This window comes from Misgurnus anguillicaudatus, chromosome 7, assembly GCF_027580225.2.
Source record: "Misgurnus anguillicaudatus chromosome 7, ASM2758022v2, whole genome shotgun sequence".
Classification (NCBI taxonomy): domain Eukaryota; kingdom Metazoa; phylum Chordata; class Actinopteri; order Cypriniformes; family Cobitidae; genus Misgurnus; species Misgurnus anguillicaudatus.
The window spans coordinates 9,317,462-9,337,312 of record NC_073343.2 but is presented as its reverse complement, the minus strand read 5'-3'; the positions used below and the strand labels follow the sequence as shown (position 1 = coordinate 9,337,312).

Sequence of the window (19,851 nt, the reverse complement as noted above, 5' to 3'; positions counted from 1 at the left end):
TCAGGAGTGTCATGCACAAAAAAGCTTTTGTCCATTTTCTGATAAAACCGTGAAACCAGACACAGTCAATAAGATCTTCACTATTTCGGCTTGCATGATGAGTCATGCAAAATTCCATTGCATTTTATAATTATTCGCAGATGCGATTGACACTTTCACTGCAATCTCGTCGGATGGTGCGAATTTGCATCTGTTTCCGTCTTTGCATTGACGTTGTATGTAATCTACTAAATACATTTGCTTTTGTAGGGCCCTATAAAATCCGTTTTATTTTTTCCCAAATTCCGTTTTATTTTTTCCCAAATTCCATTTTCTCCGTTTTAATTTTTGCAAATTCCGTTTTATCCGTTTTAATTTTTGGCAATTATATTTTTTACCCTTTACTTTTATTTTAGTCATAAAAAGAGTGTGGCTTTAATGTTAATGATTAAAATGTAAATGATTTGGGGGAAAACTGGATAACAGGATTACTTAATGACTATAAAAGATGCATTTACACATGCACATACACAAGCACACGCGCGCACGCGCTCACACACACACAACTCAATTCAATGCATTGTTTAGTGTTGTTGCAGGAGGCTACAACAAGGTGTCAAAGCAGTGGTGCCTTCAGAAGTGCCTTAAACACATCAATCCAGCGGAATGCGATCCATATTTTATACACAATCGCTTGAAATGCATATAACTTTACAAACATACACAGGATAGTGATCTGACTTAGGACAGCAGGCATGAGCACGCAGCTCTTTGCACGTGCGAGCGAAAGAGAGCCAGAGAGCGGCGCCATGATGCAGATGATTATATTTTAAATGCGAGGGATAGTTTGTTTGCCTCAGCTCGCTTGAAATGCATAAAACTGAACAAATACATGAGGATTTGTGTTCGCACTTCGGACAGATGCGTGAGCGCGTGCACGTGAGAGAGGTACAGTGAGACAGACATGGATGAGAGAGTGCATGTATCTTTGCGCTCACCGTGAACAGAGTGTTGACAAAACTTCCAAAATTCTTCAGTTCTCCGGTCACAAAAAAGTCATGTGGGAACTGCTCGGAACTGAGGGCTTAGCGTCGAATTTCTTAATTTTTTCGCTGACAAAAGCAGAGTCGTGGAAAGCCTCTATGGTTTCATTGCTTTGGAGGGGGTCTGAAATGACGGAAGGGAGTGTGTCGCCCAGATTTGCTTCCCCCGGTCTGCATTTCCCCCAGACATACGTTCTTCTCCCACACAAAGACAGAATTTTATTCAAAATATGTAAATTTCCACAAAATTCTGCGTTAATACTAGATTCCGTGTTAATTAGCCAATTCCGCGATTCCGTCCGCGATTCCGTGATCGCGGAAATTATAGGGCCCTACTTTTGATGTGCACACATTATTAGAACAACAATATTCCACCAAATATGGTATTAAGTAACCATTTTGCATTAAACAACGTTGTAGATTCGTCAATTACCAGCATGCACTGCAGCATTAAAAAACGCATTTACTGTTTCAAAGTAAAAATAAACAGTGTTGGGCAAGTTACTGAAAATTAATAGTTACAGTTACTAGTCACTTCTTTTAAAAGTAATTGAATTACTCTACCAGTTGCTGTATATCAAAAGTAATAAGTTACTAGGGAAAGTCACTTAATAAGTTACTTTTATGTCTGCTTTTTAAATGTAAATATGGAAAGTACTGAACCGTCAAACAATAAAATGACAGGCTGTAGGCCACAGTGGGCGTTACTCTTTTTAGTGAAGTTTCTTATATGGATGGTCTATTTTACACGCAAGACTCTAATATATCGCATACTGTAGGAGCCTATTTTGCTTTATATTCAGCGTTTGAATATTTTATTAGAAATTACCTTAATATGTAAGCTTAGTTTATTTATGTATATCATTTAGACCATTTAGATTGAAAATATATAATGTGTTAAAATTGTGTACTGTCTCTTTAAGAATTTGGAGACTGTGAAGCTTGCGGCGGGTTGTGCGCAGGACTACAGTGGAATACAGTGGAGTTGCACAGTTCTCTTTACCGCATCCGTGATATTTAAGATTTAAGATCATATATTGTTAGTATATTTTTTAATGTTTGATTTAAATGACAAACAAGATTAAAGGAAGATATTTAATCAGAAAACGGAGTACGTGGATTGTTTTGTCGGACAAACACAGAGCGAGTGGATTGTTTTGTCGGGTATGGAGTGAGTAAAACCAAAACTGAACCTAAATGCGCACTCACACATACTATGAAGTTTTAACATGGTTGTACAGCGCAGGGTGCATATTTTACTGGAAACAACAATCGCGGATCGTTCTCTTCCATGAAGGTCGATGCATCTAAGAATATTACTTTTGTGGACTACAAATGCAAGTTGATGTCATACTGGGATTACTTGGCAAAGATAATTTTCAAACATGAGACCGGATGGATTATGACTCGGGCACAATTTTTAACTCTTTCCACGCCAGCATTTTTCATGATTTTCACAAAAGTTTAATGCCTTCCAGAAAATGCTCCTTTTTAAATATATAAACATACAATATATGAATTAAAAGAACAGACCTTCTGCTTTCAAAAAAAATCTGTTTCATCCTACCTTCATGTGTTCTGTTTTTAGAACCTCTCAAATATGTGTAGGTTTCATCAAAAACACCAAATTGTAGCAAAAAGCAGAGATAATTCCATTTTTGTGAAGGACTTTTGATAGAGATCAGATGCAGAGGGATCTTTAAAACATACATGGACATACAGGTGTTTGCCCTAGGGCAATACTTCCGGGTTTTATAAGTTGCGGAATAGCGGTATTGCAGATTGACGAGATAACTCGTCAATGGCGGGGAAAGAGTTAAACAAAGGTATGTTGTCCCGTTTTAATTTTTTATGTTCATTCTATACGCACTGTCAGCCATGATGAAGTTTAATGATTCATTGCGCCGCCCACCATGGTTCTGCGACGTTAGATCAGAAATGTCTTAGAGTATATGCGAGTAACAAACTCATTTAAAATTTCAGAAATTGTAATTGTGTTACTTGATTTAAAAAAAATACTTTGTTAAATGCTCGTTACTGCTAAAAGTAGTGAAATTACAGTAACACGTTATTCCCATCACTGTAAATAAATAAAGACAAAAACTGATCAATTACTGTACATGAAAAAACTGTTTAATCCTGGTTGTATCTGTATGTTTGCAGTCAGACCATGTGATTGGCTGTGCATGCACGTAAAATGCTATTTGAGTGTGTATGGATGTTCGTTTTCAACTCTACCTGTGTTTGCATCATGGCACGTTCAACTCTTCGTGAGCTTCTTCTCTCCAGTTTAGTCCTCAAGCACAACGACGTCACTTCCACCGCCCAGAACTTCGGTTGAGACAGCAAACACTAATCAACAGAGAGAAAGAGTGTGAGATGAAGAAAACATCACTGGACATTTTCATGTCTCACTTTGACCTTGGTAAAAAAGGAGGTTCCTGTGAGCGCTAGCCAAAGTGACAAATTCGCAAAAGAAAGAATAAACCATGCCACAATAACTATAATAAAATACAGACATCAGTGACACAGAAACATTCACTGACAGCATCAGCTGGCCTGTATAACATCAACATTACAGAAGGTAAGCGGGGTTAAACGAAAATACTTTCCGACACACGTTACTTGAAACGCTTCCCAACTGGAGCAAGGCTGAAATGTCAGAACTGCACCGAAGTGTACGAAGTGCCTCCAACTATATTTCACAAAATATTTAATGATGACAGAAATCTGTGCTGACAAAAACTGTTGTTTTAGTGGGGCTTGCTAAGAGTTATTTTTATAAGCATCACTATGATTCTTTATACCTGAGGTAAGGGATTTGAACAAATCAGCCAAGCAAAGTATTAAATGTTAGAATTAGGACATTCTGTCCAGTTACGTACCGAAAAGAAACTTTTAAAATGTTAGTGGTCTATGATGGCAGGATGTGAGATGTATACAGTACACTAGAGGAACTACTGTCAGCAAAAGAGATCAGATCATGGGACCACAGCATCAATAACAGGAGAAACAGAATAGTGAATCAGAAACACTGAACCTCTGCCAATATACCAAAGACCTGTAAGCAGATTTACAAGAGAGAGAGTCAGAACGAGAGAGAGAACGTTAGGGAGAGGAAAGGTCTTAAAAAAGTCAGAGATAGAGAGTTGATCCTGGTGTTTCTGTACACCGAGCAGACATGCGAGTAATGGAGTATGTGAATCAATGAACAAAAGGTCAGTGCTTGTCTATAAAAATATGCTGTTTCAGCAGAAACAACGTAAACAAACGGCTTACGTGGAACAAACGTAACTTTCGGTAAACTCTGCAAAGAATCAATAACAATAGAGTCCTTTAAAGGTGTAGTGTGTAAATTTTAGTGGCATCTAGTGGTAAGGTTGTGAATTGCAACCAACGGCTCAGTCCACTACTCACTTCTTGCTTTTAAAACACAGGGAAGCTACGGTAGCCCCCACCGGTCAAACATTTCATCGTTGGAGAAAACTTAGTAAAAAAGTTTGTCTGTTAAGGGCTTCTGTAGAAACATGGCGGCACAAAATGGCGGCTTCCATGTAAGGGGACCCTCTGTGTATGTAGATAAAAACGTCTCATTCTAAGGCAATAAACACATAACGGTTCATTATGAAAGGTCTTTATACACCCTTGATAATTTAGTTTTGTATATTATTTTGCATTTCTGTCAAGAGATCCTTCTTAAAATTACACACTGCACCTTTAAGATTAGTTTATTTCTGATAACAAGCAAAATTAACAACAAGTAGATTACCATAGTTCATATTTTATAGCTAAAGCATATAAAACTACACTGAGCTAACGTTATTTTTTTAATATGTGTACTAAATGTGTGGTGGTCAGTGTTGAGCTCGTTAAAAGTAACACATTAACTCTTTCGCCGCCATTGACGAGATATCTCTTCAATTAAGAGAAAACACTTCCCCGCCGATGACGATATTTTCAGTCTTTCCGCAATACCGCTATTATCCACCAGGTGGTTAATACTCCCGAAGTACTCCCATAAGTGCTATTACGCCATACAATATAGTTCCTCTTTTAAATCCGCTTAGAAAAGCGCTACGTTTTATTTTGTACCACCAAACTTGCTCGTATAACTACTCGTCTTAAATAGGAAAAACGTTGATGTGTTTGGTCACTTCTAACTTTATCTCTAAATGGTACCATTGAATGAATGGGGCTAAGCTAAATGCTATCGAAACGTCGCAGCGCGCTCCAGCGCTTACGTGCACGCACACAGATGATAGAGGGATGTATCAACAATTCTTAGTTAAGTTAATAACAAATTTTAATATTGAAAATGAGTAGACTATTCCTTTAAGTTTTTTTTCTTTTAAACCAACTGGGCCACGCTGGCAGGCCTGACGAGTCTTTGTTTACAAACTATTAAGTTTACAATGTATCAAATTGATGAAGAATGGTATTAAACTTGTCATGCCATATGTCATTACAAAGGGTTTAGATGTCATTTCGAAGTGCTGTTTCATGAAATAAATGCTCTAGTGAAATTAAAAATACACTGAATGCAACGAGGTCATATCTGAATTGTTCATTCATAAAACGACATAATACCTTTATTATGAAACACCACATCCATAGTAACTCCAGACTCGACCTGCCCCATGCCAAATGTTCACAATATAACATCCACTTGCAGGTTTTGTCCACAAACATATTAAATATAAATATTTTTCATATTCCACCGGATTTTGTATAAAATAATCCTCAATCCATATTGTCTTTTAATAATTGTGCATGCAGCAAGATTCTACTATGGAGAAGGCATACAGTATGGGGATCAGGGCAGATTCAAATTCTTCTCAGTTTTCAGCCATCTCCATCTTTCAAAGGCTTCTCCTAATCCCTGTTTTATTTCAGACTTTGTCACAACATATTTCGGATTCATGACATTTTTTATCTAACACGTTCGTAGCTGCAGCTGTAGTAACTAGAACAGAGTTGGCCACCTGTACGCCGAAACACTACTGACTTTGTGATTGGTAGATAGAAGGAAGGTGGCGAACACAACATGTCAACATAAACATCAGTTGAGGGCTGCAACTCCACTTTTTAAATGACAATATCCTGCCCAGAACACTGTTGTCAGTGATAAAAGTATTTGAAATGAACGTGATTTCTTAATGTCTAGTGACATATCAGGGCCATTTTATGATTCATTGATATACATTTCTTACATACTGTTCCTTTAAGAAATCATTATTTACAGAACCTTTGACTAAATGGTTTCTTATGGAACCAAAAATGGTTCTTCTATGGCATTACTGTGAAGAACCTTTTAAGCACCTTATTTTGAGGAGCATAAAGTGACGTGTACATGAAGCCAGTAGCCGTGAACACCACAGTAACCACAAAGCAAATGTCATAGTCCACACTAGCTTCAATTCCAAATATAACCTCTAGAAATAACCTCCCATAGCTCTTTTGGTAGAGCACTGCAATGCAAAGGTCATGGGTTCGATTCCAAGGGAACACGCATATGAAAATAGTTTCAATTTTAAAACCAGAAGCCTGGGATGTGTGGTGTAAATAACAATGACGAATTTGTCTCTCAAGACGGAAAATGGCAGATTTACTTTTAGAAAATAAAAAGTGGTTTGTTTAAACTGTGAGGGTCTTTCCTTGCTGTGTGTTACTGTACACTGGGGATCTATATTTATCTGTGTGGAAACGTCTCTATATTTAAACCCAACCTCACTGTAAATTATCTTAACTCAACTACACAAATACAAGGGCTCTAGCAAGACTACAGTACAAGTGTGATGAGTTGTAAAGTATTAAGAGAAGAGCGAGCAAGTGAGCCACAAAGAAAAACACCTTCTTTTTTAAAAAACAGTGACTGTTTGTCCAAAGGCTCCTCCCGTCTGTCATTGGTTTGACAAACAGAAAGCCTTGCCTCCAACACAAACCACTAAAGGTGTTGTGTGGTTGGTGTTAAAAATTACACTCTCTACAGTTTTAAACACTTTTGCAATTCATTTACACAAACAAAGTGTTAATGCTGTCGCTTGTATAGAGAGATTGTCAATTATTACAGATTATTTTCAGATATTCCCAGATTACAAACTCTTAAAAATAATAACAAACAGCAACCTGGATTGTGTAGATAATTGTGCCATGTACAGTTTAATATTAAACAAAAAATATGTACTATTATTATTATTATTATAACATAATAATAATAACATAATAATAACATAATAATAATAATAATAATAATAATAACATAATAATAACATAATAATAACATAATAATAATAATAATAATAATAATAATAATAATAAATTATATATATATATATAAAATCAAAATATATATATATATATATATATATATATATATATATATATATATATATATATATATATAATTTATATTTCCATAATATATTTATTTATATAAATTATCACGAAATAACGTTTTTCTTAAATTCATACATGTATGTGTGTATTTATATACACACAGTGCGCACACACACACAGCGCACACACACACACACACACACACACACACACACACACACAATGCCCAGCTGCACTACTTCCTGAACTTCAGCCAGCTCCTTGTTTCCTGTCTGCCATTATTGGACAAACTGATTAATGCAGGTGTGTCTGATTATTGTTGTTGTGACTACTGAGGTCAGGCACACCTGGATTAATCAGTTTGTCCAATAATGGCAGACAGGAAACAAGGAGATGGCTGAAGTTCAGGAAGTAGTGCAGCTGGGCATAAAGCCTATTATGCAAACACAAACTTTTATTTTGTATGTGAATAATCTCAATTAATCTTTTGACAGCCCTAATATATTATATTTCTAAATTATTAAACCAAATAGTGCGTTTATGACATTTGAACGTCTTATCTTAAAACATAAAAATATTCCTTCAATGTGTTGTGAGCATCAAAATCGCTATTTTTACAACACTAAGGTGGCTCGATACAACATGATACTTTGCTCGAAGTGTCTCTACACATGAACTCGAGCATTGAGAACATTGTTTGTGTACACAAGGTTTTGAAACAATGACTTTGCCTGTTTTGGCATCCGTTCGCCGCCATCTTGCAAGTCAAGATGTATCGATCTCCGAATGCAACGTAAAAATGGAAGAGAGTAAAGATGGATAGCTCCTAAAGCATAGTTCCATATAAATGCACGGATAATTAGTTTTGTCGCAAGTGAAAACAATTTTGACCATCTAGATGAAAAAGGAGCCTCGAATTAATTTGCATTCGGAGATCAATTCTTTATGTCTGGCAAAGATGGTGAGTGGACACCAAAGTCAGTTGTTCAAAACCTCTCTTTTTTGTAAACTCTGTGTATGCAAACAATGTCCTCAATGCTCGAGTTCATGTGTAGAGATCCAGGTGATACTTCGAGCAAAGTTTCATGTTGTGTGTGACTACTGAGGTCAGGCACACCTGGATTAATCAGTTTGTCCAATAATGGCAGACAGGAAACAAGGAGATGGCTGAAGTTCAGGAAGTAGTGCAGCTGGGCATAAAGCCTATTATGCAAACACAAACTTTTATTTTGTATGTGAATAATCTCAATTAATCTTTTGACAGCCCTAATATATTATATTTCTAAATTATTAAACCAAATAGTGCGTTTATGACATTTGAACGTCTTATCTTAAAACATAAAAATAAATGATTTTTCCTTCTGGAAAGTCTGAATTTGTTAGAAAAAAGGTGATAAAATATTTGAAAATCAATATTTAATGCTCTTTACCTTATTTATGAGGTAAAAAGCTATGTAATAAGCTGGATAATGTACAAGCAGCAGGTTGATATTGTGAAATAAACCTCCTCAGTGTGATACAAGACCCTCTGCTTCACGTCAGGTCCTGATCACACTGTTGTGGCTGTCTACACACCATCCCTTACTTATGTCAATAATCCTCCATTTTAAGGATGCCCAGGTTGTCTATGTAGACATTAGACAGCTCACTATGGTTTGGAACAGGTTCAGTAATACCTCATCTCTTGTTTGTACTTTTGGATGATTCCTCCAAGGATACATTTGGCTGTGACTCTTAAGGCTGATGAATATAATGAATAACAGAGAGGCTTTGGCTGTCTCCAAATGGGCTGAGCACATCACACAAGGGTGCAGAAATTGTTGATGACATAAGCATTTTGGCAATCCATCTTTTGGAAACTCAAGCTGATAATGTGTGGATTAGTTTGTCATTTCCGCCAACAGAACGTCCTGAGTTTTGTAATCTGCAGGGTCTTCAGGTCAAGAAAAGCGCAAGTCGAGGGTCATATCTAATAACAGAAGAGCCCAGGATCACAGCCTAAAAAGCTTAAAGCACAGTATGTAACATTTCTGCATTAAAATATCCATAAATAATTAGCACGGTGTTAAATATATTTGTTTACATATGTACTTGCATTATCCCAACTGTTTTTAACAATGTTTGAATTCAGAAAATTTGCAAGGGTTTTCCAGCGGAAGTGAAAAGCAATATTGACCTTTTGGTTAAAAAAGGAGCCTCATATAAGATTCATTCATTCACATTCGGAGATCAATTCTTTATGTCTGGCAAAGATGGCGAGCGGACACCAAAACAGCCAAAGTTGTTCCGAACCTTTCTTTTTAGTAAACTCTGTGTACACAAACAATGTCCTCAATGCTCGAGTTCATGTGTAGAGATCCAGGTGATGAGCTAAGTTTCATGTTGTGTCGTGCCTTTTTAGTATTGTAAAAATAGTGGTAGTTCGGTAGCAGCGGACAGCGGCTGGAAGAACGCATCAGGGATAGAGTAGGATTACACCCTAACCAAGATAGTTTTTTTAAAGTAGCATTTCTTTTCATGACAGGTGCGAAAACGTTGTCTTTCATAGCATTTCCCGTATCCGTAAGAATCATAGACAGTAAAAGATAAGAAATCTGTAAATCGTAGCAAGCTAGCCAACGCTTGTCAGTAGCCTACTGGTACTCGGTAGGTACTCAAGATGGCGGCAGTAAGCTGAAAAAGGACGGATGACGTAAAAGGTCACATGACTAATCATCTATACCATAACCTGGATTATTTGTCTCCAACTACAGTGCCATTGCTCTTTCACGACATCAACATTCTTTGTTATTGTTGTTTTGTGACTTTGAGGAGCAAAAATGACATTGTGCCTTTAAGGTTTGGGTTTAAGGGTGCAAAAATACCAGCAAGGACAAAATCAAAGCCAATCCTATCATTTCCTCAGTCAAGTACGACTGCAAAAAAGTCTGAATCACAGCATTTTGAGAAATATTTTCAAGTCTCAAGTCAAAACACGCCATGCTTCACCTGATCTGACTGCTTAAGGAAGGAAGAGATGAAGACTCTCAATCTCAGTTTGTTGAAAGGCAGTGGAGTTTCAGAGATAAGTCTGCAGTCTCAATTCGTTTTGTAGATTGATATCAAACCAACAGGCGTGAGATACTGGGGACAAAGCCTTATAAAGTAAAGGATATAAGTAGAGGAAGCTTTCACAACAGCAGGATCTGGTTCACAGTGGCTGACAAACACTCCTACGCTGGGTATGTAAACACACACAAGAGCAAAAAAAACTGTTCTTAGCTGGTACACAGACACACATACACAAACCGTGCGTGTATTGGGAGGGTAGCACAAATTCCCAAGGTCTTGTTCTTCACTTCAGTGTAGAGTTGAAAAGATGATTATCACAAAGCAGCTTCCTCCCCTTGGGGACATACAAGAAAAACCAGAGAGAAATAACATTTCAAGTTGATGACCCCACCCACTCCTTCCAGAATAGTACCTATATTCCACAAAAAACCTGTGTTGCCATGGTAACCATATTAGGGCTCAGAAACGGGAAACTGTTTTAATGACCAGACTAGCCCAAGTGTGAGCCTGCATGTGGATACGATCCCACTAAATTAATAATGCTTTACATTCATCTTCCATTCAAAAGAAGAGATGCAAAAATCTAAAAAAAATCCAACTTATCACTATACTACAGTACTGTATATTGCACACTATGCAATTGATACACTAAGCACTCAAACATCTATGCATATGGACTTTTAGAAGCTTAGTGTTGGCACAAATTGAGTTTTGTTTTCACAACACCAAAGCAATTTCTATATTCCAAGAAATTACGAATGATGTAGTCCTGTAGGTCATTGTTAGAGCATTGCGTTAGAAGCGCAAAGGCTGTGGATTTGATTCCCAGGAAACACACCCTGATTAAATCATGGATTTTCAATAGGGGGTTCAAGGTCGCTTACATTTACGCATTTGGTAGACACTTTTATCCAAAACGACTTACAGTGCATTACAAGGTACTGTATACAAGGTATTTTTATCAGTTCAAGAATATTTGCGCTGCTAACGCAATGCTCTACCGCCTTAGGGGTCCATCATGGTATTAAAGTGGTCCTCCAAATATTATTTGAGTTCAAAATACAAAAAAAGCATTACTAGACAAAATATTTAAGAAATAAAACTTGCTCTCCCATTAAAAACTATTCAGTAAATTTAAAATGTTATGCATGTTAACAATAGTGTGCACCTACACTCACCTAAAGGATTATTAGGAACACCATACTAATACTGTGTTTGACCCCCTTTCACCTTCAGAACTGCCTTAATTATACATGGCATTGATTCAACAAGGTGCTGAAAGCATTCTTTAGAAATGTTGGCCCATATTGATAGGATAGCATCTTGCAGTTGATGGAGATTTGTGGGATGCACATCCAGGGCACGAAGCTCCCTTTCCACCACATCCCAAAGATGCTCTATTGGGTTGAGATCTGGTGACTGTGGGGGCCATTTTAGTACAGTGAACTCAGTGTCATGTTCAAGAAACCAATTTCAAATGATTCGAGCTTTGTTACATGGTGCATTATCCTGCTGGAAGTAGCCATCTGAGGATGGGTACATGGTGGTCATAAAGGGATGGACATGGTCAGAAACAATGCTCAGGTAGGCTGTGGCATTTAAACGATGCCCAATTGGCACTAAGGGGCCTAAAGTGTGCCAAGAAAATATCCCCTACACCATTACACCACCAGCCTGCACAGTAGTAACAAGGCATGATGAATTCATGTTCTCATTCTGTTTACGCCAAATTCTGACTCTACCATCTGAAAGTCTCAACCGAAATCGAGACTCATCAGACCAGGCAACATTTTTCCAGTCTTCAACGGTCCAATTTTGGTGAGCTCGTGCAAATTGTAGCCTCTTTTTCCTGTTTGTAGTGGAGATGAGTGGTACCCTTTGGGGTCTTCTGCTGTTGTAGCCCATCCGCCTCAAGGTTGTGCGTGTTGTGGCTTCACAAATGCTTTGCTGCATACCTCGGTTGTAACACGTGGTTATTTCAGTCAAAGTTGCTCTTCTATCAGCTTGAATCAGTCGGCCCATTCTCTTCTGACCTCTAGCATCAACGAGGCATTTTCGCCCACAGGACTGCCGCATACTGGATGTTTTTCCCTTTTCACACCATTCATTGTAAACCCTAGTAACTGAGCAGATTGTGAAATACTCAGACCGGCCTGTCTGGCACCAACAACCATGCCACGCTCAAAATTGCTTAAATCACCTTTCTTTCCCATTCTGACATTCAGTTTGAAGTTCAGGAGATTGTCTTGACCAGGACCACATCCCTAAATGCATTGAAGTAACTGCCATGTGATTGGTTGATTAGATTGCATTAATGAGAAATTGAACAGGTTTTCCTAATAATCATTTAGGTGAGTGTATATGATTGTTCTAATATCCAATATCTAATACATTTTAATATCGCATCAAATACCATTGGTTTAGCTCTTCCCTTCACCCCCTCTTGTTCAGTCTCTAGCTTAAAGAGAGAAATAAACGTTTAACCTAACAAACTTTGTTTAAGTGACTTTGAAACATCAATACGCAGTTAAAAATGAAATAAAAAACAGCAACAGCGAGTCTTTTAAATATTAATGAACAAGAAAGATGGATGAAACAAGGATGCCTTTGGGCAACAGAGCAGATCAACATCACAAATGCAAACACAGCTGGAATAACAAATGCGCCACAGCAGCAGGCTGCCTGTTGAGGCACCTGTCCAAAGAGACACAAGTACAAAAATGCAAAACAGCAGTAGCATCGCTCTCTTCAACAGAGAAGAGAGAGGAAGCGAGAGAGAAAAGGATAGAGATATTTAACAGCTGCCTAAATGAGGACCCAGTGTTCAGTGGTCCAAAGCTTTACATTTATTACTTTAATTACACAAGAGAGCAAAATGTCCTCATTTTAGGGAATAAAAAAGACCTCGGGCTCTTTTGTAAAGCATTAAAGCCTGACCAACGTTCAGACAGTTTTGTAAAACTCACTTAACACTTATCAGTCCTTTTTACCGCTTAATTAAATCAAAGCCACAAGAAATATGAAACATCAAAAACATAAATCACCAATTCTGCATACTTTATATGACCACCCTTAACTCTTTCCCCGCCAGCATTTTTCATGATTTTCACAAAAGTTTAATGCCTCCCAGAATATGCTCTTCTTTAAATATATAAACATACAATATATTAAATGAAACAACAAACCCTTTGCTTTCAAACAAACCTTTCATCCTACCTTCTTCAGTTCTCCTTTTATCACCTCTCAAATATGGGTAGGTTTCTTCAAAAACATCAAAAATTTGAGCAAAAAGCTGAGATAATTCCATTTTTGTGAAGAGCTTTTAATAGAGATCAGATGCAGTGCACACTTCAAAACTTAGACAGACATACAGCCCTGGGGCGATACTTCTGGGTTTTATAAGTTGTGGATAATTGTGGATATCCACCTGGTGAATAATACTGGTATTACGGATTGACGAGATAACTCGTCAATGGCAGGGAAAGAGTTAAAGTGGAAGACAAGCCCATTGTAGTGCAAAGACATCAGAAGTAAATATGATATCACTGAATTGTGCAATATAGGAGGAATATGAGTAGTGCTGAATTTCAATAGTACTGAATTTCTCTTCTACAAAAGTAGAATGCTTACCCAACCCATTAAATGTAAAAAAACAAGTACTACACAAGATGTTTAATATTTCAATGTTGCATTACAATCTAGACCAAGCCTTTACGATAAAAAGCAGATTCTTGACCTTGAACACATAAAATATTTACTTACATTAAGAGTGAGGAAACGGATCATTTTGTTTAGGCGTGGGGGCGTTTCTAAAGCCCTTTTCACACAAACATCCTGGAAAATACAGGGAAAATGCACCCTGGATTTTTCCGGGATCGTTACATTTTTTTTAAATTCAATCACACTGCCATTGATTTTCCGGAATCTGCAAGGTCCCGGAAAGACACGTGACCTGTTTAAAGTCCTGCACTTTCTTCTACGCAGCGTCTAAAGTTTGCATATTATTTATTATTTCGCTCTCCAAAAACCACTCGCGTGCATTTTTGTTTATGATAAGACTATAAAGGTGGGCGTGACGCACCATTTCATGTTGTGAATGATCTTATTCTGTCTTAAACTGACACCAAAATAAAGCAAAAATGAGTCATTTAGATTAGAAAATAGTTAAAAAAAAGTAATTTAAAGCACTACCTAACTAGATGTAACTGCTTGCAAATGGGCCATTATTTCTGAGCTCACAGAAATGATGCAGGTGACCCCTGGGAAATGGTCACCATGGAAACTTGAAAACATCAATATTACTAAAACTGATCAGGAAGCAGTGACGTAAAGATGGTTCACCAAACAGATGATCTAAGCATTCACAATATCTGTTGAAAAGGACATCCTATCATTTTATCTCAAACCAACTGGCACACTGCCTCTCTGGGAGCCCGTGTAAATACTCCTTCACTTTCAGATTACAACAGTAATGCAATCCTGTGCAATGTCTGTTACAGTAGAGGCGCTGATAAAGACTGCCAGAGTGTTACTATTAACTGAACTACTGTGCTGTATTGACGTCTTTGATTCTGCCTGTGAGTGAAAAGATAAAGGCCAAAAAAAAAAGGCTACAGTCCAATACCTCAGACAGAGTGGCTCTTCTGAGACAAGGTTTCTACAATAACTAAATGTCAGACATTATCTCAGAGCATTCAGATATTTATCTTTAAAGTTCAAATGCCATTTTATTGGTCTGAGGATGATGCCATGCAATTAAAATATTTATTCTTGCATTATATCATTTTTAATCCTCTGAGCGACAGTAACAATAAAATACAGTTGTCATGCGTCAGCCCTGACTTCATGAGAAGCAGGCACATCAGTGGTTTTATCCCTTTGCAAAACTATACAAGAAATCAGTAAGCTTACTGTATCTATTGCAATGTTTTTGTCTGTGATAAAGATCCCTTTTTCTGAGATTTTCAACATTTGATTTAAACCAGGCACACACTACAGCATTTTCAGCGCTAATTTACCCCTCCCTAGAATCTGGGAGAAAAATCGGATCCTGTGCCTTTAATGTTCGGCTCAGTATAATGTATGACATTTACAGATCAAATCGTATACCTCCCAATGTGCTAGCAAGCGAATCGGGGTCGCCCCGATCATATCAAACATGTTTGATATTTAGGATTTAAAATGGGGATGCTGCAAACAAATTTCATCATTAGCCAAGATTTTAAAAAACCAAGTAGTGTGAGCCTGGGCTTAGATCAGCAATTCAAGGTGTTCACTACAAATTAAATACTCTTAGCTGTAAAGATCTCCTGGAAATCCATGGCCAATAAAGATGGAACATTATCTAATGCAACCAACAATGCTACACTGCTTAATCTTGTTACAAAACTACCCAATGTACTCCTTATGCTCCCAAGGACAGAATAAATGTGTATTTTTCCCTAAAAAACAAAACAAATTTAATAATCTTACTGTACTGTACTGAGTAGTGGGTCCACAAACATTGCTAAGGGACAAAAATCCCAACAACCAGGGTTACACTTTATTTCGATAGTCTACTTTAGGCATTCTACTAACAATAATTAACTTGCCAAACTATCATTAATTTGCCAATATATGTCAACTAACTTGGTTAGAGCTAGGTAAGGGGTTAGTAAAATAAGATTGTCAGTAGAATGTCTATTAGGATCCATTAAAATAAAGTGTTAGTAGATTTTAAGCAGATGGTCGACTAAAATGACTGGTAATTGACAAGAAGTTACTAATAATTAGTAAAATGTCTAAAGTGGAATACCGAATTAAAGTATTACCACAACTAGGCTCTACGTGTAAACCCATATGCCGTCCAGCAGTGACTTTAGTCTGGATGTAACCTTGAGGAAAACAGGGAAGGAGGTCTGGGTTTGAAAAGATAATTTGTTGTGAGGTTTGGATGTTTGCCGATAAGTCGAGTTGACATTCCTTGTGGTGCATGCTGACCAATGACAACTGAACCATGTAAAGGCTTTCAAAAGCATTAGGGCACCTCAGGTGAAATGGCCGAACAGCACCAGCACAATACTGCATGCATTTTCTTAAAAGATTAACATAGGGTAAAGGCTTCTTTTTACACCTCTATCCTAACAAGGGTATCTTTAAGATGGGTCTTAATAAAAAACAGCAAGAGCACAAATTAAACACATAATGGCTTTCATAACAGACAACGACTTGATCCTGTAATAAAGGTCACAGATACCCAACATCCTCCTCATGTATTTAGAGGTGTACATGAAAAGCGAGGACTCTGTTAAAGTCATTAGGCTCCTGTGAAACTGGAAGATTTATGTCAAGCGAGGCACATAAACACTGGGGCTATAAATTAACCCCAGTGTCTGACATGCATTCAATAAGAGTGGCTCCACTATCCAAACAGATCTGAGAGCTGAAGCACAACACAAACCGGTAATTCCTTTTGAAAACCATAGTGGAGCCAGCAAGATAACTTCAGCCAATCCACGTCTGGGCAGCCATGACTAAACTCTGATTTCAGCAGGTGCTTTCAAAACATAAACCTTTCAGCGAACGAAGCCAAGTGAAAATCCCATGTGATCAACCAAAGGATACAGATAAAAGACTGATCTTTGGTCCAAAAATAATTTTTTCATCACTCTATAAACAAAATTATTAAAATGGCAGGTAACGTTGTTATTTTAGGAGGTCCACAGATAAGAAAATGCCACTCGACGTTGAGGACATAGCACATGGTTCCTCAATTAGTTTTCACCACGGGTCGAATTTTAGCAACACAAAGCCTATAGGGCCACTTACCACAATGTTTGCTCTGCTGTTCTTGTTGTTGCTTTTGATGCTGTTGTTTTTTAACAAACAAAAAAAACTGTATTTCCATCCAAGCCAACTGTTCTTGCTCATCTCCACACTGGATATACTCACCATTTGATAGTGGTTTAATGGGTCACAAAATGCTAGATACTGTGTAACTGTAGTTCTGTGAATTCCAGATGACCGCCAGAGCCGGTGCATAAGCACTAGTGGATGACTCCTACCAAAATAGTCATAAGGAATGCCACCCACCTGAAAAGTCAAGGTTGTCTCCAGAGAACTGACAGCATTAGGGGTAACAACATTGAGCTTCTAGAACCAGGCAAAGGTATATGGAGAAGCCCAAGTAACAGCTGTGCAGATATCCGCCATAGAGCATATGGGATCTAACCCACGCTCCTCGCACCATGAGAAGATTTTCCAATGCTCTAGCACTGGTGATAGTCTAGACGACAACAGGTTCCAGATCAGTTAAAAGATGGTCCGATCCAGATGCCAAACTCAAAGCTTTAGACGGGCTGAATCGGAGTGCCAAACAGCTCTGTCCATCTGAGATAACAGGTCCCTCCGAGGTGGAAGCTGCCATGGCCTGTCCACCAGTGTTGAAAGAAGCATATAGAGCCAAGGCCTGGCTGGCCAATGGGATGCCACAAGCAACACTGGGTGGTTGCCCAGTGCTATTCTGTACGGTGTTTCCCACAGAAACGGAAGCGGAGAAAAAGCATAAAGCAGACAGTTTGGACACTCATGGGATAAAGCATCATGTCCCAATGGACTGGATGTCTCTACTCTCGCAAACCACTAGCGACAGTGAGTGTTCACATCTGTTGCAAAAAGATCCACCTCTGCTTCCCCAAACTGCTGCCATATCATCCGCACCACACCCGGGTGACGCCTCCATTCCCCTGGATGTAGAAGGTCCTGGACGGGGAGCATTTGCTACACGATTGTTAACCCTGGAAGATGAACTTAATGATGCTATTCGAGTTAGTTCGCAGTTCCAGAAAATGTATATGATCCCTGGACTGATGAGAAGGAATGACCTCTATAGGAACACCTGACATCAGAAAACCCAGACGATTCCACTGTGTCAACGCCAGCATACAACTGTGCAAGACAACAATCTGTCGATGAAGATGCCTGGCGGGGCACAGACAAAGACTGTAGTTCCAACATTGGAGAGGACTGAGGTGGAGCAAGCCAAGTGGGATTACCGAAGTAGCAGCAGTCAGCATCCCCCATGCCATGAGTTGTAATACCGTCTTGTATGTCAAACTTGCTCCTGGCCGGAAACAAGCAAGCAGCCTGTGAGAGGGTGGCCGACATTGCACAGTAGTCCAGTGTAATTCCGATGTAAGTGATCCTCTGCACTCGTTGACTCTTCGCCTCGTTGACCACAAGACCTAGTCCTTGTACATTCATCAGAAGTAGTCTGGTGTCTTTGCACAGCCTGCTGTTTTGTGCCTGCACACAGTTATCCAAATAAGGTAGGATTCAGATCCCTCTGAACCACATTGGATGTAGGGCTGCAGACATGCATCTTGTGAACACTCGAGGGGCCAGAGATAGGCCAAAAGGAAGGACCTTAAATTGGTAAGCCCGATTCTTAAAACTGAAGCAAAGGAATTTCCTGTGCTGAGGAGCAGCCGATGCTTGTAAACCAATCTCCCTTTCTGACAGACCCAAGAAAATCGGCTGCACATAACATACGAAAGGGAAGAAGTTTAAGGAACTCAAGTTCAGAACTGGATGAAAACCACTATCCTTTTTTAAACAAGAAAGTAAGTTGAAAAAAATAACTGTCCCTTTAAATGTAGGGATGAACTCTTTCAACGTGCTCCCTTTTCCAAAAGAGAACACATTTCCAGGGATAGGGCCACCAAACGCACTGGATCTTTTATAATTGTTTGAACAATCCTGGAAAACTGTGGGGGCCGGCATCGAAACTGCAAAGCATATGCCTTGCTTATTGTGGTCTGCACCCAGGGATCTACTTTTGTCTCCCTCCAATACAACAGATGTGCACTCGAGAAACGAACAACCACCGGTCCAACGACTTCAAGCTTTGTGAGTGTGGCTTGATACAGCTGTGGGGGGGGCGCTGATGTGGACCCTCTGGTAACTGATGTTGACCTCCTCTGGCTGCTAGTTGCTTGTGGCTGCTTATTACCTTAAGTAATAAGTTCACGACTTCGATGCAGGAGAAAACTCTCCAAATAGCACGTGGTCACAGCTTGCGAGGACGAAATTCGTTGCTCAAGTAAGCTGCACTTGACTGTGCGAAAATCAAAGAAAACAACCCATCACAACAAGCGAGAAAGCAAAAAAGGTAAAGGGTCTTTTATTACCCAGGGCTCAGCCTACGACACCATGTGACTTTGTTGGTATATTATCTCGACCTATCAAGCTGGCCCTGCAATAGTGCATAAGCACCGCCTCTGGCGGTCAGAAGGAATGAAACAGAACTCACGGTTTGGATCATACAATGTTTTTCCAGTTACAGATTGGATAATTTCTCTTATCAGAAAAATAGGGGCTACAGTCGCTTTAAGAGCAAGTTCTGCACGTGTTACATACTGTAGCCTTTGTCGTAATTTTCTTCACTGCACATGCAATCTATATG

At 38.7% G+C, this 19,851-nt stretch overlaps 1 protein-coding gene across 1 annotated transcript in view; it reads right to left on the bottom strand.

The window, feature by feature from the left end:
* ttc27 (tetratricopeptide repeat domain 27) overlaps nucleotides 1–19,851 on the bottom strand; it is a 158,170-nt gene that overhangs the window by 72,432 nt on the left and 65,887 nt on the right. Inside the window, exon 10 of the mRNA XM_055171491.2 lies at nucleotides 3,261–3,374. Within this exon, the coding sequence (XP_055027466.2) occupies nucleotides 3,261–3,374 (114 nt within the window). The remainder of the gene's footprint in view (nucleotides 1–3,260; nucleotides 3,375–19,851) is intronic.